Source organism: Gobio gobio (assembly GCF_949357685.1).
Source record: "Gobio gobio genome assembly, chromosome: 9".
NCBI lineage: Eukaryota > Metazoa > Chordata > Actinopteri > Cypriniformes > Gobionidae > Gobio > Gobio gobio.
In genome coordinates this window covers 15335741-15349740 of record NC_137115.1, presented here as the reverse complement: position 1 = coordinate 15349740, position 14000 = coordinate 15335741, and the positions used below count along the sequence as shown (strand labels likewise).

Sequence of the window (14000 nt, the reverse complement as noted above, 5' to 3'; positions counted from 1 at the left end):
ACAGAAATGTAATAGTTATCAAACACCTTTCTTAACTGCATAAATAATAAATGAAATCTAGATTAAACATCATTAAAGCGACAATTTTGATGAACATTAATGACAGGTATCATCAGTGCTCCTGCCACTTTAAGAACAGCCGCTGATGAACATGACGCGGATCTGACGCTGTCCTGCGCATCTCATTTCCTCACAACTCTTTAAGTTCATTTAAGACGTTATTTAATTAATTTAAGACTCCTAATATGAGTACTCAAAATTCTCTGTGTTGTTGTTGTTATTGTTTGTTCAAGAGCAAAAGAGAACTTACGCGAGTCTGTCTGTGCGTCGAGTGTGTGTGTGTCAGAGACACTCCCTCGATTAGCTGACATGAGACGCAGCCATACAGACAGGACACTGACACACACACACACACACACACACAGACAGGACATTGATATACAGCGCATTCTCTTGTGTCTTGTCGCGCTTAGAAGCATTTACATGTATAAGAGCGTGATCATATAATATAACGCTCTGCAAAAAATGTATATAAAAACGGTCGCTGGAAATTATCGCGGCCGGAAAAATGATTGAGCTCATTATTTTTATCGTGCGATTAATTGATTTATTGACTATCGCGACAGGCCTAGGTACGGTACCACAATCTAATACCGAAGTACCGATATTAAATCGATACCATACAGGGTCTGAATTTTGGCACGGGTATTGCGCATAATTTTACTCACTCTAGCAAGTTTTGGGTTTTATGAAGTGGGAAATTACCGCAAATGTTTATTATTAAATTAATGAACAAAGATTATCACATCAAATCAGTCATTTGGAAACTTTCTTGTGAGAAGTAATTTCAGCAATACTCCCTTCCCTAGCTCTCAAAATGAGCAAATTGCTTCTAGCTTCAAAAGCTACATCGCACCTGCACTATTAAAGCAATCTGCGTGCTCGGATTCAACACTTTCGCTTTCATTTCGGGAGAGCTGACGGAAATCACTTGCGATTTTATAGCATTTCGTAATACATGGGATGAGAGCTCTTTGAGAGAGTTATCTTTGCACTCATACCAACAACAAACACCCGAAGAGCCTAAAGAGCTCTAGCATTCCAAATTAAGTTGGTATTCCTTAGTCAAATACACACAAAATTATGTAAAAAATTTCATTTTTTTGTGAGTAGTCACATAAACACAGTTGGTTATGTCTTTCGTGAATGTAAATAGTGCAATAGCATGCGTGCAAATATTATGAGATCTAAACGTCACTGGTTGAAATCGAACGCTGGAGATTATGATATTTAAACAATACGATCTTATGTATGTGCGTTGATCAGTGTTCAAAGAAAATAATTGTCTAAATTAGATTGTTTGAGTTGCGCACTGACCTGTCAATCTTAATGTCTTGTACAAGACCGGAATGGCAAGTGACAGATGCTTGGCAAGGTTTGATAGTTCTTCATCAGTTTTATAAGCAAAGTAATTCCAAATTTCACGTCTACTCTTCTCTTTATTAATTAGTTTTGTGTGTGTTGAGTGAGATTCAACTGCTGTAATCATTTTGTTGTTCTATGTTGCCACATTTGCCGGTTTCATGTCAGTTTGGGTAGCGCACTGCCACCTAGCGGTGAACTTCGGAACAGCAGCATATATACCGAAATGAGCAAAATCATGATCTTGTTCTGTTTGAAATAAAATATATACCGGTATTTTCCCAGAACTGAGTATGCACACAAGTATGCTACGTCATGCAGCACGCCATCACATGGAAGTAGACACAGAGCACATCAAAGTATGCGTTTCCGCGTGTATTTATTGTGGGATCGTGGGCAAATTTATGCACAGGCTATATAAGAAACAAAGACGAGGATGTGAAAAAACAAGTCCTCATGTTTTGCTTGTATATAGAGCTGTCACTGTAATACTTGTGAGTTCTGATACACCACTGTCTTTCCACTGACTACCTTTCGCAACGAAGTTTTGATAATTGATTATCACAATGTACATTAAATAATGTATTCATAAGGGTGCGTGGAGCGAGAGTTTTCAATTCATTCCTATGAAAGATCAACATCCATATGAATAAATTAAAAACACTCAATGTGCTCCGTACCGTTATGAATGCCAGTGCGGCTGTGCACGTTTTACTTTTCACTTTCAAATTAGCAATTTAAAAGCGTGGTGCAAAATAGGGAAAAACGCCTATAGCTCATTGTATGCAAAAGTTGGACTGAATTTTTATGGACAGGCCTTTATTCTGATGGCAGAACATTGTTTTCATGTATATTAAATTAATATTTCGTCAGTCATGGGGGTGTAAGGGTACACAAAACTGATGGTTCGGTACATACCTCGGGTTTGAAGTCACTGTTTGGTATGGGTTCGGTATAGCATGGGCGGAAAAACGAAATATACTTTTTTTTTTAAATAAAAAAACTGAACAGTAATTTGTTACTGAACAAATTGTCTGTCCTTAAATGAATTCAATTACAACAAAAAGTTTCTTAAAGGGGCTATATGCGTTTTTCTGAAATTTAAACTCGCGACTGACACTTGTGGCCAAAAAACAGAACTGCTCTCATTTTCTGCTCGCTCTCGCAGCGGTGGTGACGTCACATCCGCAGACAGCGCGGGAAAAGACGACCCGCCAGAAAATAGGAAAAATAGGAGACAGGCTTATAGGTGCACCCACTGTGAGCGGACAAGGTGTCAGTATGCTCATCAGGAGATGTTTGAGTCATAAATGGTAAAATAAAAAGGCTATTGTTACGTTTATTTTGGGGAAAAAGTTGCATATAGCCCCTTTAAAGATAAAAAAAAAATTAGTGTACATTAGTGTACTGTCTTTTACAATCAGTTTTCTTTCTCATGTCTTCTGTCATTGTAACAGTTTGAAGAATATCTTGCTGAGTAAGTTAGTTAAACTGTTGACATTTCTATAGTTAGTTACCGGAGTAACACATTTTTTTTCTGTGCAGACACTCAATCAAACTGGACCCCGGTCTCTCTCTGACGGACAGTGTGAATCATGGCTCTTCCTTTTAAGAAAGATCTGGAGAAGTATAAGGAGATCGATGAGGATGAGATTTTGGACAAGCTGTCAGAGGAGGAGCTCAAGCAACTGGAGAGTGCTCTAGATGAGATCGACCCAGAGGTGAGACACACTTTTCTTCACACTTTCAGACCGTTTGATCAAATCTGTCCAAGCTTCATTAATTGGTTTCTGTGCTGAAAACTTGCAACGTGGATCACAGGACAGGACAGGAGCAAGTGTTTATGGCGACATTTCATATAGCAAACATAAACCAGCACTGTCTATGTGCACATATTTCATCGCATCTTCAGTATAAATATGTGCAAATATCACTGTCTGATACAGCGGAATGTCTGATCATGAACGTGATGATTATTCAGATACACAGAAGACAACAAAAGGGTTGTCTCCCCTCTTCCTAGCTTTACACGGCCATTTCTTTTTCAAATCTGCAGTGTGAAGTGAATGACCAGTGCTAAGACAGGGGTTTTGTGACACTATTTTTAGATGTTTGATTGATGATTTCAGCACCACAGGCATTAGCAGAGGCAAAATTATAAAAAAAGAGTTGTTGTAGAAGTACGTCTCCTTGCATTTGTGTTGATATCTTGTTTTTACAGCAGCTGATGGAAATGTACTGGAATTTGATTACACTGCTTAAACAAAGGGATCAAAGAGATGTTTTTCATGGAACATAAATTACATTTTTAAGGGTGTTGGTATCAGTTTTGGTCACCGTTGACTTCTATTGTGGATACAAGAACAAAACACTGAGACATTTCTCAAAATATCTTGTGTACCACAGAAGAAAGCTACAAGATGAGGTTGCGTGAATAATGACAGAATTTTTTGAAAATAGAATATCCCTTGAAGCACTTGTAATAAATGTGTGGAAAACCGGTCCTAAAGATGGGAATGTAATAATCTGAAGTAGAAAAACCAGAAACAAACAATCGCCCTGTCATTTCTGGTAAATTGCCAATCACAGGGTGATGTAACTCACAATAACGTTATTGTAATTATGGGTGTGGTCATATGTAATTTGTTTGAACTGCAGTGATAAAGTGCTGAGAAATCAGTGGTTTTCCAAACTGTAAATCTGCCTTTCTGGAGTTTCTGTTAAGACCTCTGTTTACTTATAAACAAACAGACAGAGAGTTGTTTATCAGAGCTCAAGTTTGCTCCTATACACAAGAGCTTCCTCTTAAGCAAAAATATATCTGCAGTTTTTTTCCTACCAAGCAAAGATTACTCGGTAAACAACACAATTCTGACATTCTGTGTTCAGATCGACCATTGATCATCAGGACACAAATGCAAATGATGGTGGTTATTTAAAAAGTAAACACGTCATTGGATTTTTTACTTGATGTGAACATTGTGATGGTTCGGTTTCATACTATAACTGGTACATCTGTTCTGAATCCATTACCCAGAATGCTCTCCTGCCAGCCGGACTCAGGCAGAAGGACCAGACCACAAAATTGGCCACCGGTGCTTTTAACCGTGACAAACTCCTGCAGTATCTGGAGAAGGAGGCTATGGACCATAAAGACATAGATGATGTCGTCCCCTTCACCGGAGAGAAGAAAGGTACAAGAATAAGATGAGACGTGTTTGATATCAGCCTGGTTTTAAACTTTGTTACTTTATCAGGAAGGGCCCAGGTCTTGAAGATTAGCTTTATTAACTTATTAGTAGGGCTGTGCTCAGAATATCGAGACAACCATACATCGTCATGAACTTCTGACGATGCGCGTATCGATACAGCAGTTGCCATATCGATTCTGTGTGCTTTTGAATGTAACCAATTATCACGTGACGTCAAGTGGTGCCAATTTTAGCAACGCGAGCAGCAGTGCGAGACATTCAAAATGGATAAGAGGATTTTGGAAGTTGTTACAGTTTTTACCTTTATGGAATATGTTTTAAGTTTTGTTTAGTCATTGAGCATTGTTGACACGCTTCAGTGTCACTATAATTGACACTATAATTTAGGGCTGGGTAAATAAAAATATTGATTTCTTGATTTTAATCAATTTTTACAAACCGATATCGATTCTTAAATCCCAAGAGTCGATGATTCATCCTGCTTTCAGTTGATGAATGAACAGGACATTGTAGTGCCTCCCATTCAATAAATCACAATAATCTTTATGCTTTGTTACTATTGATATGAAACAAAGTCTCAGATTTCAAATGTCCATTTTATAACGAAATTCAAAAACATAAATACCACTTTGGCATGAGATCGCTCTGGCTCAGCTCAAGAGAAGAGGCAGCGCACGTGAACTGATCTTTTCTTCCGCCTTAATACCAGTTACAGCGCAAAAAAAACAGACATGAATGAGCATCTGAAAGTGTGTTAAAAGATACTTACTGACTGAAATCCCTATCATGTCACATGTAATCGCTCAATCAGTGTTTCAACCATGGAAAGACGTCAGTAAAACAGCTTGTAAACAATTTCATGTAACAATATATTTACGTCAGAAAAAACTCCATAAACTGTGTCCATAAACTCGTTAGTCAGCCAGAAAAAAGTACTTTAGAGAGGAGCATATTGCTAAATGTATGCACCATATTGCATATTCATTATACATTTTTTATGTTTTTCAATATTTAATGCACGTTTGAATAAATCTGGAAAGTTTTTATGACAGCCACCATTTAAATGTTTATATTTTAAAAAACGAATTGGAGTAGAAATATGATTATGTAATTGTAAAGTTAATATTATAACTTTATTATTATAAAAAAAACTAGTGCTGTGCATCGATTAAAAAAACAACAACTAATGAATTGCATTTTTTCTGTAATTAATCATGATTAATCGCAATTAAAAAATATTGGAGTTTAATATTTTGATACTGTAATAATTTCAATTACTCTCCAAATTAATGAATAAACAATTTAAAGACAGCATATTTAAAATATTTGTTGTAATGGCATCTTTTTAAGAATGAAGGCCAGTATCACTGATACTAATGTCTCTGAAACATTAATGACGTTACATTACAGTATAACTGAAAGCTACCAATTTCAACATTTATTAGGCTTTAAAAAATAACAACTTTTAATTTAAGTGAACTTAAAACAATCTTTACATAAACCCATTATAATAAATGTTATATTTACCCATTGCCTTCCCTGTTAGACATAAACTGTACAGAAATTGAATAAAGTTATCAACACCTTTCTTAACTGCATAAATAATAAATAAAATATAGATTAATCGCCATTAAAGCTAAAAAAAAAATTCTGTTCCCGTTGTTCTTTGATGAACATTAATGACAGACATCATCAGTGCTGATGTCACTTTAAGATCGGCCGCTGCCGAACATGACGCGGATCTGACGCGCTGTCCCGCGCATCTCGTTTTCTCACAAGTTAATTTAAGATGTTATTTAACTCATTTAAGACTCCTAATATGAGTACTCAACAAAAATGGCATTTTGGCAAAATTCTCTGTGTTGTTATTTTTTGTTCAAGAGCGAAAGAGAACTTGATGTGTGCACGAGACTGGCACGTGTGTGTGTGTGTGTGTGTGTGTGTCAGGGTGTCCCTCGATTAGCTTCCTAGGTGGTGAATCAGTATATAGTGTACATGAATGTGGATGACTCCCTGATCAGTGCCCTGACTACTGAACTAGGGAGCGGATTGAGACACCCACACAGACAGGACATTGACATACAGCACGTTCTCTTGTGTCTTGTCGCGCTTAGATTGTTTAAAAGCATTTACATGAATAAGAGCGTGATCATATAATGTAACGCTGGGCAAAAATGGGTATAAAAACGGACTCTGCGTGAATTGCGTTAAATATTTTTAATTATTAATCGCCCGCTTTAACGCGTTCATTTACCCATCCCTAAAAAAAAAACATAATTGAGTGTAATTGTTGTAATTGTTTGTATACAAATCAGTTAATTTCTACCTTCAATATTATAGTAGGATGTAGTACCGACTGACTCCCATAGTTTACAGCATTAGTTAAGAGATTTGTTTCCTTGAGAAAATTTGCCATGCATTGTACCTGATATATATCCAAAATAATCGATATTGAATCAAATCGAAATCGAATCAAATTCCATGTTTGTGAATCGAAATCGAATCGTGAAGTTTGTGTCAATACGCAGCCCTACTATAATTGTCATTTCAGTTATTGAGGCAGAGACTTTAAAAGCAAAAGGAAGAGCCATTCTAAGCTTTTGTTTTTAATGACAAAAACAAAAGAGTTTCAGTTATCACAACTGTTATAACACTGGTTATTCAATTAACATATATGACTGTTACTAAACTAAGAAATTACTAAGAAATTTAAATTCCAAATTAGTAGAGTTTCTTAGAATGAATAAATCAGAGTTTGTATGACATGGCACAGTTGAGTGCTTAAAAGAGTCTGTTTGATTGAAGATCTGAATAGTTCAGTCAAATATGGAAAAGTCTGTCATTTACTCATCCCCATGTCATTCCAGAGTCTTTTGACTTACTTTTCTTCCAGGAACACAAAAGATGTTTAGTAGAATAGTTCTAGTAGTTGGTAGTTATTTTTCCAAATAATGAGCTGCCAAACTCCAAAATGGCATCATATCTTTGTGTATTATTCTTATTGTTATGGCTCTATCTCCATGGATTTACCATTGGAGAAAGCACAACGGTCATCCTGGATCATGTGTGCCTTGAAAACAATCACATTACATCCTTAACTATTTAATTTCTGTCAGAATTGTGTGATAGTGCTGTACACTGAATCCTAATGGTCTGTGTCTTCTCTGATAAAACAGCAGTTTTTTTTTAGTAAATTAAAAAAATTGATGAATGCAAAATGAATGTTTAATGGCAAACATGTTAAAGATTAGCCAATATGCTGTTGATTTAAGTGATAAGCTGTTTCCTCACAATAGCAGCTAATTCAGTTACTGAAGCCTCTTCTCCTTTGACATCCATTAAAAGAAATTACCTCTTGTCTCTTCTCCATTGTACCGCAGTTGGCTCGCCTTAAAGCAGCTCTGGTTAAGAGACGTGCTTTTGTCCTTTTGGAGCTTGACCGATTACATCCTTTTTTGTTTATATGGAAAAAAATCTAGTTATACGGGTTTAGTGTGTAAATAAATGACAGAATTTGAGTAAACTATTCCTGTAATGGTAGTTGGTTTGCATACTCTCTGAGTGTGATCTTATTTTGAATAAGTACTTACTGTGTGACTGAAAAATGCATGTTCTATATATAGTATGAATGTAATCTGGATGTGCTACATTTTTCATGTTATTGTCATACTCCTCTCCTGTGGTCTCTTGGGATAGTAAAGTGTCCACTTCAGAATCTTACCAGAAGTAGTAGGTCATCCGGGTACTTTTTGCCTATTGTTTTATGAAAACTGTGAATTCGGACATACTACTTATTTCACATACTGTTTTTCACCTACTATAAGGGAACTTTTTAGATCCAGCCATTGATATGATTGGGGATGGGACCGGATGGGGTTATTCTGTTTTTCGTGTTGGTTGATGTTTTGGCAAAGTTTTCAGAACTTAGTTGTTATGTGTATCATTCGCTGCACAGACTGTGTGTGTAAAGGCCCCGATATACTCAGAACATTATTTTTGTTTCTTCGCTTCTTCTGCGAGCATCTCGACGCCGGCCACGCTGCTGAGAGCTGCGTTTAGAGGAATATGTAAATATGTGCTGCACGCTTTCCTCTCAAAAACAAAACAAAAAATCTGATCATAGCAATAAGGATATGGTTGCGCTAGCCAGACATGTTCACAAGGGGGAAAAAATGCTGTGTATTTTGAGCTATTTGAGTTGCCGTAGTTTGCTGAAGTCTTCCAGTCAGCGGCGGCGGTAACACAACCTGTGTATAGACAAGTGTTACAGTAAACAACACAAAGAAGAACATTTATGACCCTGTCTCGTTTGTGGAAATGAGTCAGGGTCATAAATTGCGTATGAAAGTGTTTGTGCAACCCAGATGCAAATTAACTTGGTAAATCTGGATTATATGCATAGCAAATAGCCTACTTTGGGGAAAAACATGAAAAGGACATGGAAATGTGTACTTCTTGAAAATGGACCGCAAGCAAACCTCGACACCAGTTTATTCTTTGATTTTGCTTAAAGCATATCAGGGCCTTAAACCTTCTATGTCCTCCTCCTGTGTGTGGTAGTGAGAGTGCTGTATCAGCTCCTGTAGTGATTTAAATTCTGCTGTATCTGCAGGTAGGATTAGTTAATACTGTCTGTTCTTATATAACCACACACTGCACCTCGGATGCCCCATATCTGTCTGTGGGATTGTCTGTGTGTGTATGTAAGTGTTGGATTGGAACGTGAATGTCCCATCTAGTAAATACACACTGCTTTTTTTATCTACTGAAGTTGCTGAGACGCACGCTCCATGATGCAGATAGTGTTTGGAGGGACAGGATCTTAAATAAAAGTCTAACAGTAACGCTGAAAGTTTAGCTTTGTGTGTGCGCATTCAAGGCCTGTTCACACCAAAACGAATATTTGGTGCGACGATTCAGTGCGATTTAAACATTTAAACAAGACACAACAGATTTTTTTGAAGGAGAGGGATTCTAATCTCTTTTCCATCGCACTGTGAACAAAACTGGCCAGCCAATAGCATTTGCGCTTTTGGTCACATGCTCACAGAGCTGCTGCTGTTACATCAGTATATTATGATTCTTTTTCATGTTGGTTTTTTAAGGGCATTTTCACACCTGGCTCCAGGGTTGCAAGGTCTGTGCAACAAAAGTAGCCCAAAAATAGCCCAATGCGATTTTCTCCATCGGGCGGCCAAATTCTCCACTGAATTTGTACATCTGGGGGGTGTTTTGCGGTGGTGGAGTGAAGAAATTGTATGTACAGGGGTGGAAATCAACCCGCAGAATTAATTTTTTTTTACGTGGCAACTACTTAAAAGTAGCCCAATTTTGCAGGAACACTGCCTGGCTCGTTTGGACCATTTGTTTTGGAGCCTGGTGCGTTTTTTCCCTTAGTTTGGTTAGTTAGGCATATATATATATATACGCGGGCAATTACATCTGGATATGCACCAAAACAATCGCTCCGAGATTGCCTGAATGAAGTGGTCTTGGGCCTCGTCCCAGTTGAAAGCGAACTCTAGGGCAGTTCGGTTGAGGTGAGAAAGCAATCTGACCCAACGAACTAAGCGGAATCATAATTTATAATAGGAAATGTGTTCTTTTGTTCTTTGCGTGCGCTTTAGCGTGCATACACTTCTCAAAGTGTGTAAACCTGAAGCGCATGTCAGAACAGTGTGTGAATACACTTCCATGATTGCGAAGAACTGCAGTGTGACATGAGCATAACCCTACCGCTGCATTGATAAAAATGAAATCGCCCCCTATACCTTAAATAGTTTATATGGGGATGATTGGTGTCCGAAACCATAGTGGATGTTATCGAGTGCACTCAGTCAATCCCACAATGCACTGCAATAACGAGTGTACAACTGATCTACGCTAAACGGCTAGAATCTCCACTGTCAGTCTCTCTTGTGAACTGTGATTCTTTTTAATTCTATCGAAATGCCAATATATTTTAGCAGGAAAAACTCTCTAAAAACAGGTTACTGGTATTATTTGCCTATGACTCAAATGAGAAATGCTTTTTTTGAACACTTTAAAGCCATTTTCAAATACAAGAGTCCATGAAGAGGATGATGACTGTATTGATCACCTGTGGTCATTCTCATCTGAAGGATTTTAGTCATAGCTTTATGAATACTGGGAATGTTTCCAGCCATTTTCTGGACTGTCAGGAAAGTAAAACTCTACAGAAAGAGATCTAAAGATCTTTAGAGTATGTTTTAATCTTTCGCTGCCTGGCATGAGCTTCTCGTCTGTTAAATCCATCATCTCAGATGGTTTTAATATCATATTTCTTACTTTCAGCACACACACACATCAGATTAGCCTGTAATGGTTAACACACTCCAGTTTTAGCATTAGTGTGAACCGTAGTGTGCGTATATTAGTGTTGAAAATGAGTAATACTGATTCAAATTCAGTTATTTACAGCTCAGACCTGTGAAAATCAGACCAACACGTGCACACACTCACGCAATTGTCTTTCCCCCACACCCTTTTCCTGTTAGTCACGGTTCATTTGCATTGTGTTATGTTCTTTAGGCCACTGAATGCTCATTAATTCAAGTGTCTACAGTAATAATTTGTTATATTTATTATGGTGATTTTCTCTGCACTCTGTGCTTTATATATGGAAGGGGTGAATCTCCTCAAGCACAACCAATGTGCAGCATCCACCTGAATGATGCGACGGCAGCCATATTGCACCAGAACGCCCACCACACACACACACCAGCTTATTGGTGGAGAGGAGACAGAGGGATGAAGACAATCAATATGTATATAGGGATGATTGGGAAGCCATGATGACGAATAGGCCAATGGGCCTATTCTTTTTCAAAAGACGTCCTAGGATTTTTAATGAGAGTCAGGATCTCGGTTTAAAGTCTCATCCAAAGGACGGATACAGTAGAAACACAGCAACAGTTTAGCAGTTGCTCTAGTACTCATTTAAGTCGCCTGTTCATTGTCCGCCTCCTTTGCAGTTGTTGCAGTTCACCCCCAGCAGCAGTTTTCTCAATTTTTTTATAAAGCTGTTGAGTTTCTGAGAGTTTCCAGTAAAGGGGTGTGACAACGCTAGCATATTTCTTCCGCTTGTTGGTGCGATGAATGAAGGTCTACCCATATAGGGCAAATGACCACCGATACTGTTGGAGGGAACTTAAAATGGCTGCCCAAGGCTACAGTGTTAAAGTAAATAATTATTATTTATAATTATGAAATATAATTATTCATCATTCAATCTTTAGAATTGGCAGCAGAAAGTAAGGTTTGACACAAATTATCGATCAATCTCCTTCTCCTCTCATTTACAATTTTGATTGTAACGCAACACAGCTGGTCAGATTGTCGAAAACTGTCTAGTGTCTGTCCAAAGTCCAAATGCAAACTCTGTTAAAACTCTTTTTGGTCTTATGTTTATATGTTTTTAGCAAAAAACAAAGCAGAATTGCGTTAGATAAAAAGACTGGGGGAAAAAAAGCAGAAAATGTCTGTTTGTATTGAAAGAATTCTGAAAAAAAGTATCACTGTTTCCAAAAAATATTAGGCAGCACAACTGTTTTCAATTTTGAAAAAATAAATCTTTCTTGAACACCAATTGGACAAATTAGAATGATTTCTGAAGGAGCATGTGACACTAATGACTAGAGTAATGTGCCAAAAATTCAGGTTTGCAAGAATAAATTGTATTTTAAAGTATGTTAAAAAAAGAAAACATTATTTAAAATTTTGTATTAATATTTCACAATATTATTGTTTTACTGTATTTTTAATCAAGTAAATGCAGCCTTGGTGAGCAAGCATAAGAGTTTTATTTTTCTTTAAACTTAACTTTTCTAACAAGTTTGCAAATATTTGTTCTTGTTTTAATCTTAAAATTGTACTTCCCTCTCAATTTAGATCTGCACTTAAAACAACTTAAAAAAAAAAAAAAAAAGCTATTCTGATTAAATGGTTTTTGTAATATTTTGACAGTCTTTTTCACCTTGTAACTGCTTGAAATTCCACTAGATGATTATTGATAATCATTAACAAGTGTTTTCACAACTTCTAGTTTAGGATTTGTGAGACTGGAATTGAGAGTGTTTGTTCAATCGCAGTGTCTGAGAACAAATGAGGTAACAGGAAGTCCTGGAATTCCTCTGGGATGAAGTTTTAACGGCCCTTAGCGACAGAGAGAATTTGAGAGATAGGCATCTCTGCCAAGTGCTGTCTATCTCTTTCTTTATATTGTATGTTTCCATGGTAATGCCGTAAGGGAGGGTACACATGCCCCACAAATGGTTTTTTGCTGAGGCATCATGGGACTCACCTCTTTGGCCAGATCTGTTACTTGACTGATAGTGAGTTAGTACAGTGGAAAACTTGACTCCATGGATTTGTTGATGCCCATGGATCTTCTGATTTCCTCTATTTGCTCTCCTGTCCTGCTGGAGCATTCAGAGTACAGTTGGCTTGTGACAGCCTAAGCAGAAAGACTCATCTGTACTGGTCCACAGGGGAGGAAACTGTGATTGGGTCGGGAAAGAACAGGAAGTAGTTTGGGAGGTAGAGGTCAGCCAAGATCAGCCCAGCGGCACAGCTGAGCCCAAGAGACCCACTGTGAGGGGCTGAGCTCCTCTCTTCTGGTTCTGACTGGTTTTGTGCTGCAGGCTTTTCTCTGTACCACAGTGGTTTACATGAACAGAACAAAAAACAACCGCTAAATAAAGGGCTTAAATAAAGCTTTCCCTCTTTTCTCTGTGTGAGGTCTGCTTAACAAAGATGGGGCATTCAGATCCAGTACAGAACTGCTCTGTTCATATCTGGCCTTCAGATTCAGATTTCTGTAAAAAAAATTTTGTCCAGTTCAGAATAGATGACAACTTTTTGTTTAAAAGGGATAGTTCACCCAATACCCCAAGATTTACTCACCCTCAAACCACCCTTGGTGTATATGACATTCTTCTTTCAGACGAATACAATCTAAGTTATATTAAAAAATGTCCTGGTTCTTCCAAGCATTATAATGGCAGTGAATGGCAGCCCAAAATTTGAAGCCCAAAAAAGTTCTCCATCCATTATAAAAGTAAGTTGAAAACCGAAGGCTGCCACACACATTACTCCACACACACATTACTCACGCACGCACGCACGCACACACACTATATGTGTCAAGCAAAATCTATACAAGCTTCTAAAGTTTTCATTCATTGGTTGTCTTTGGGCTCCCAAACGTACTGGCCAAACCAACTGTATGCTTGCATAGATCTGTTTGGAAGGAGTACAGTTTACTCATAAGCAGATGAACAATCGGATGCATTTACAGATAGTTATCTAATCTTGAAAAATGCATGAAGTGCCGAAGTGTAAATA

At 37.6% G+C, this 14000-nt stretch overlaps 1 protein-coding gene across 2 annotated transcripts in view; it reads left to right on the top strand.

Moving 5' to 3' along the window:
- The window catches only part of tmod2 (tropomodulin 2), a 58935-nt gene that overhangs the window by 14334 nt on the left and 30601 nt on the right, over positions 1 to 14000 (top strand). For both annotated transcript variants that reach the window (XM_079825925.1, XM_079825926.1), the window contains exons 2-3: positions 2968 to 3143; positions 4460 to 4616. In XM_079825925.1, the coding sequence (XP_079682051.1) occupies positions 3018 to 3143; positions 4460 to 4616 (283 nt within the window). In that variant the 5' untranslated portion in view covers positions 2968 to 3017. The remainder of the gene's footprint in view (positions 1 to 2967; positions 3144 to 4459; positions 4617 to 14000) is intronic.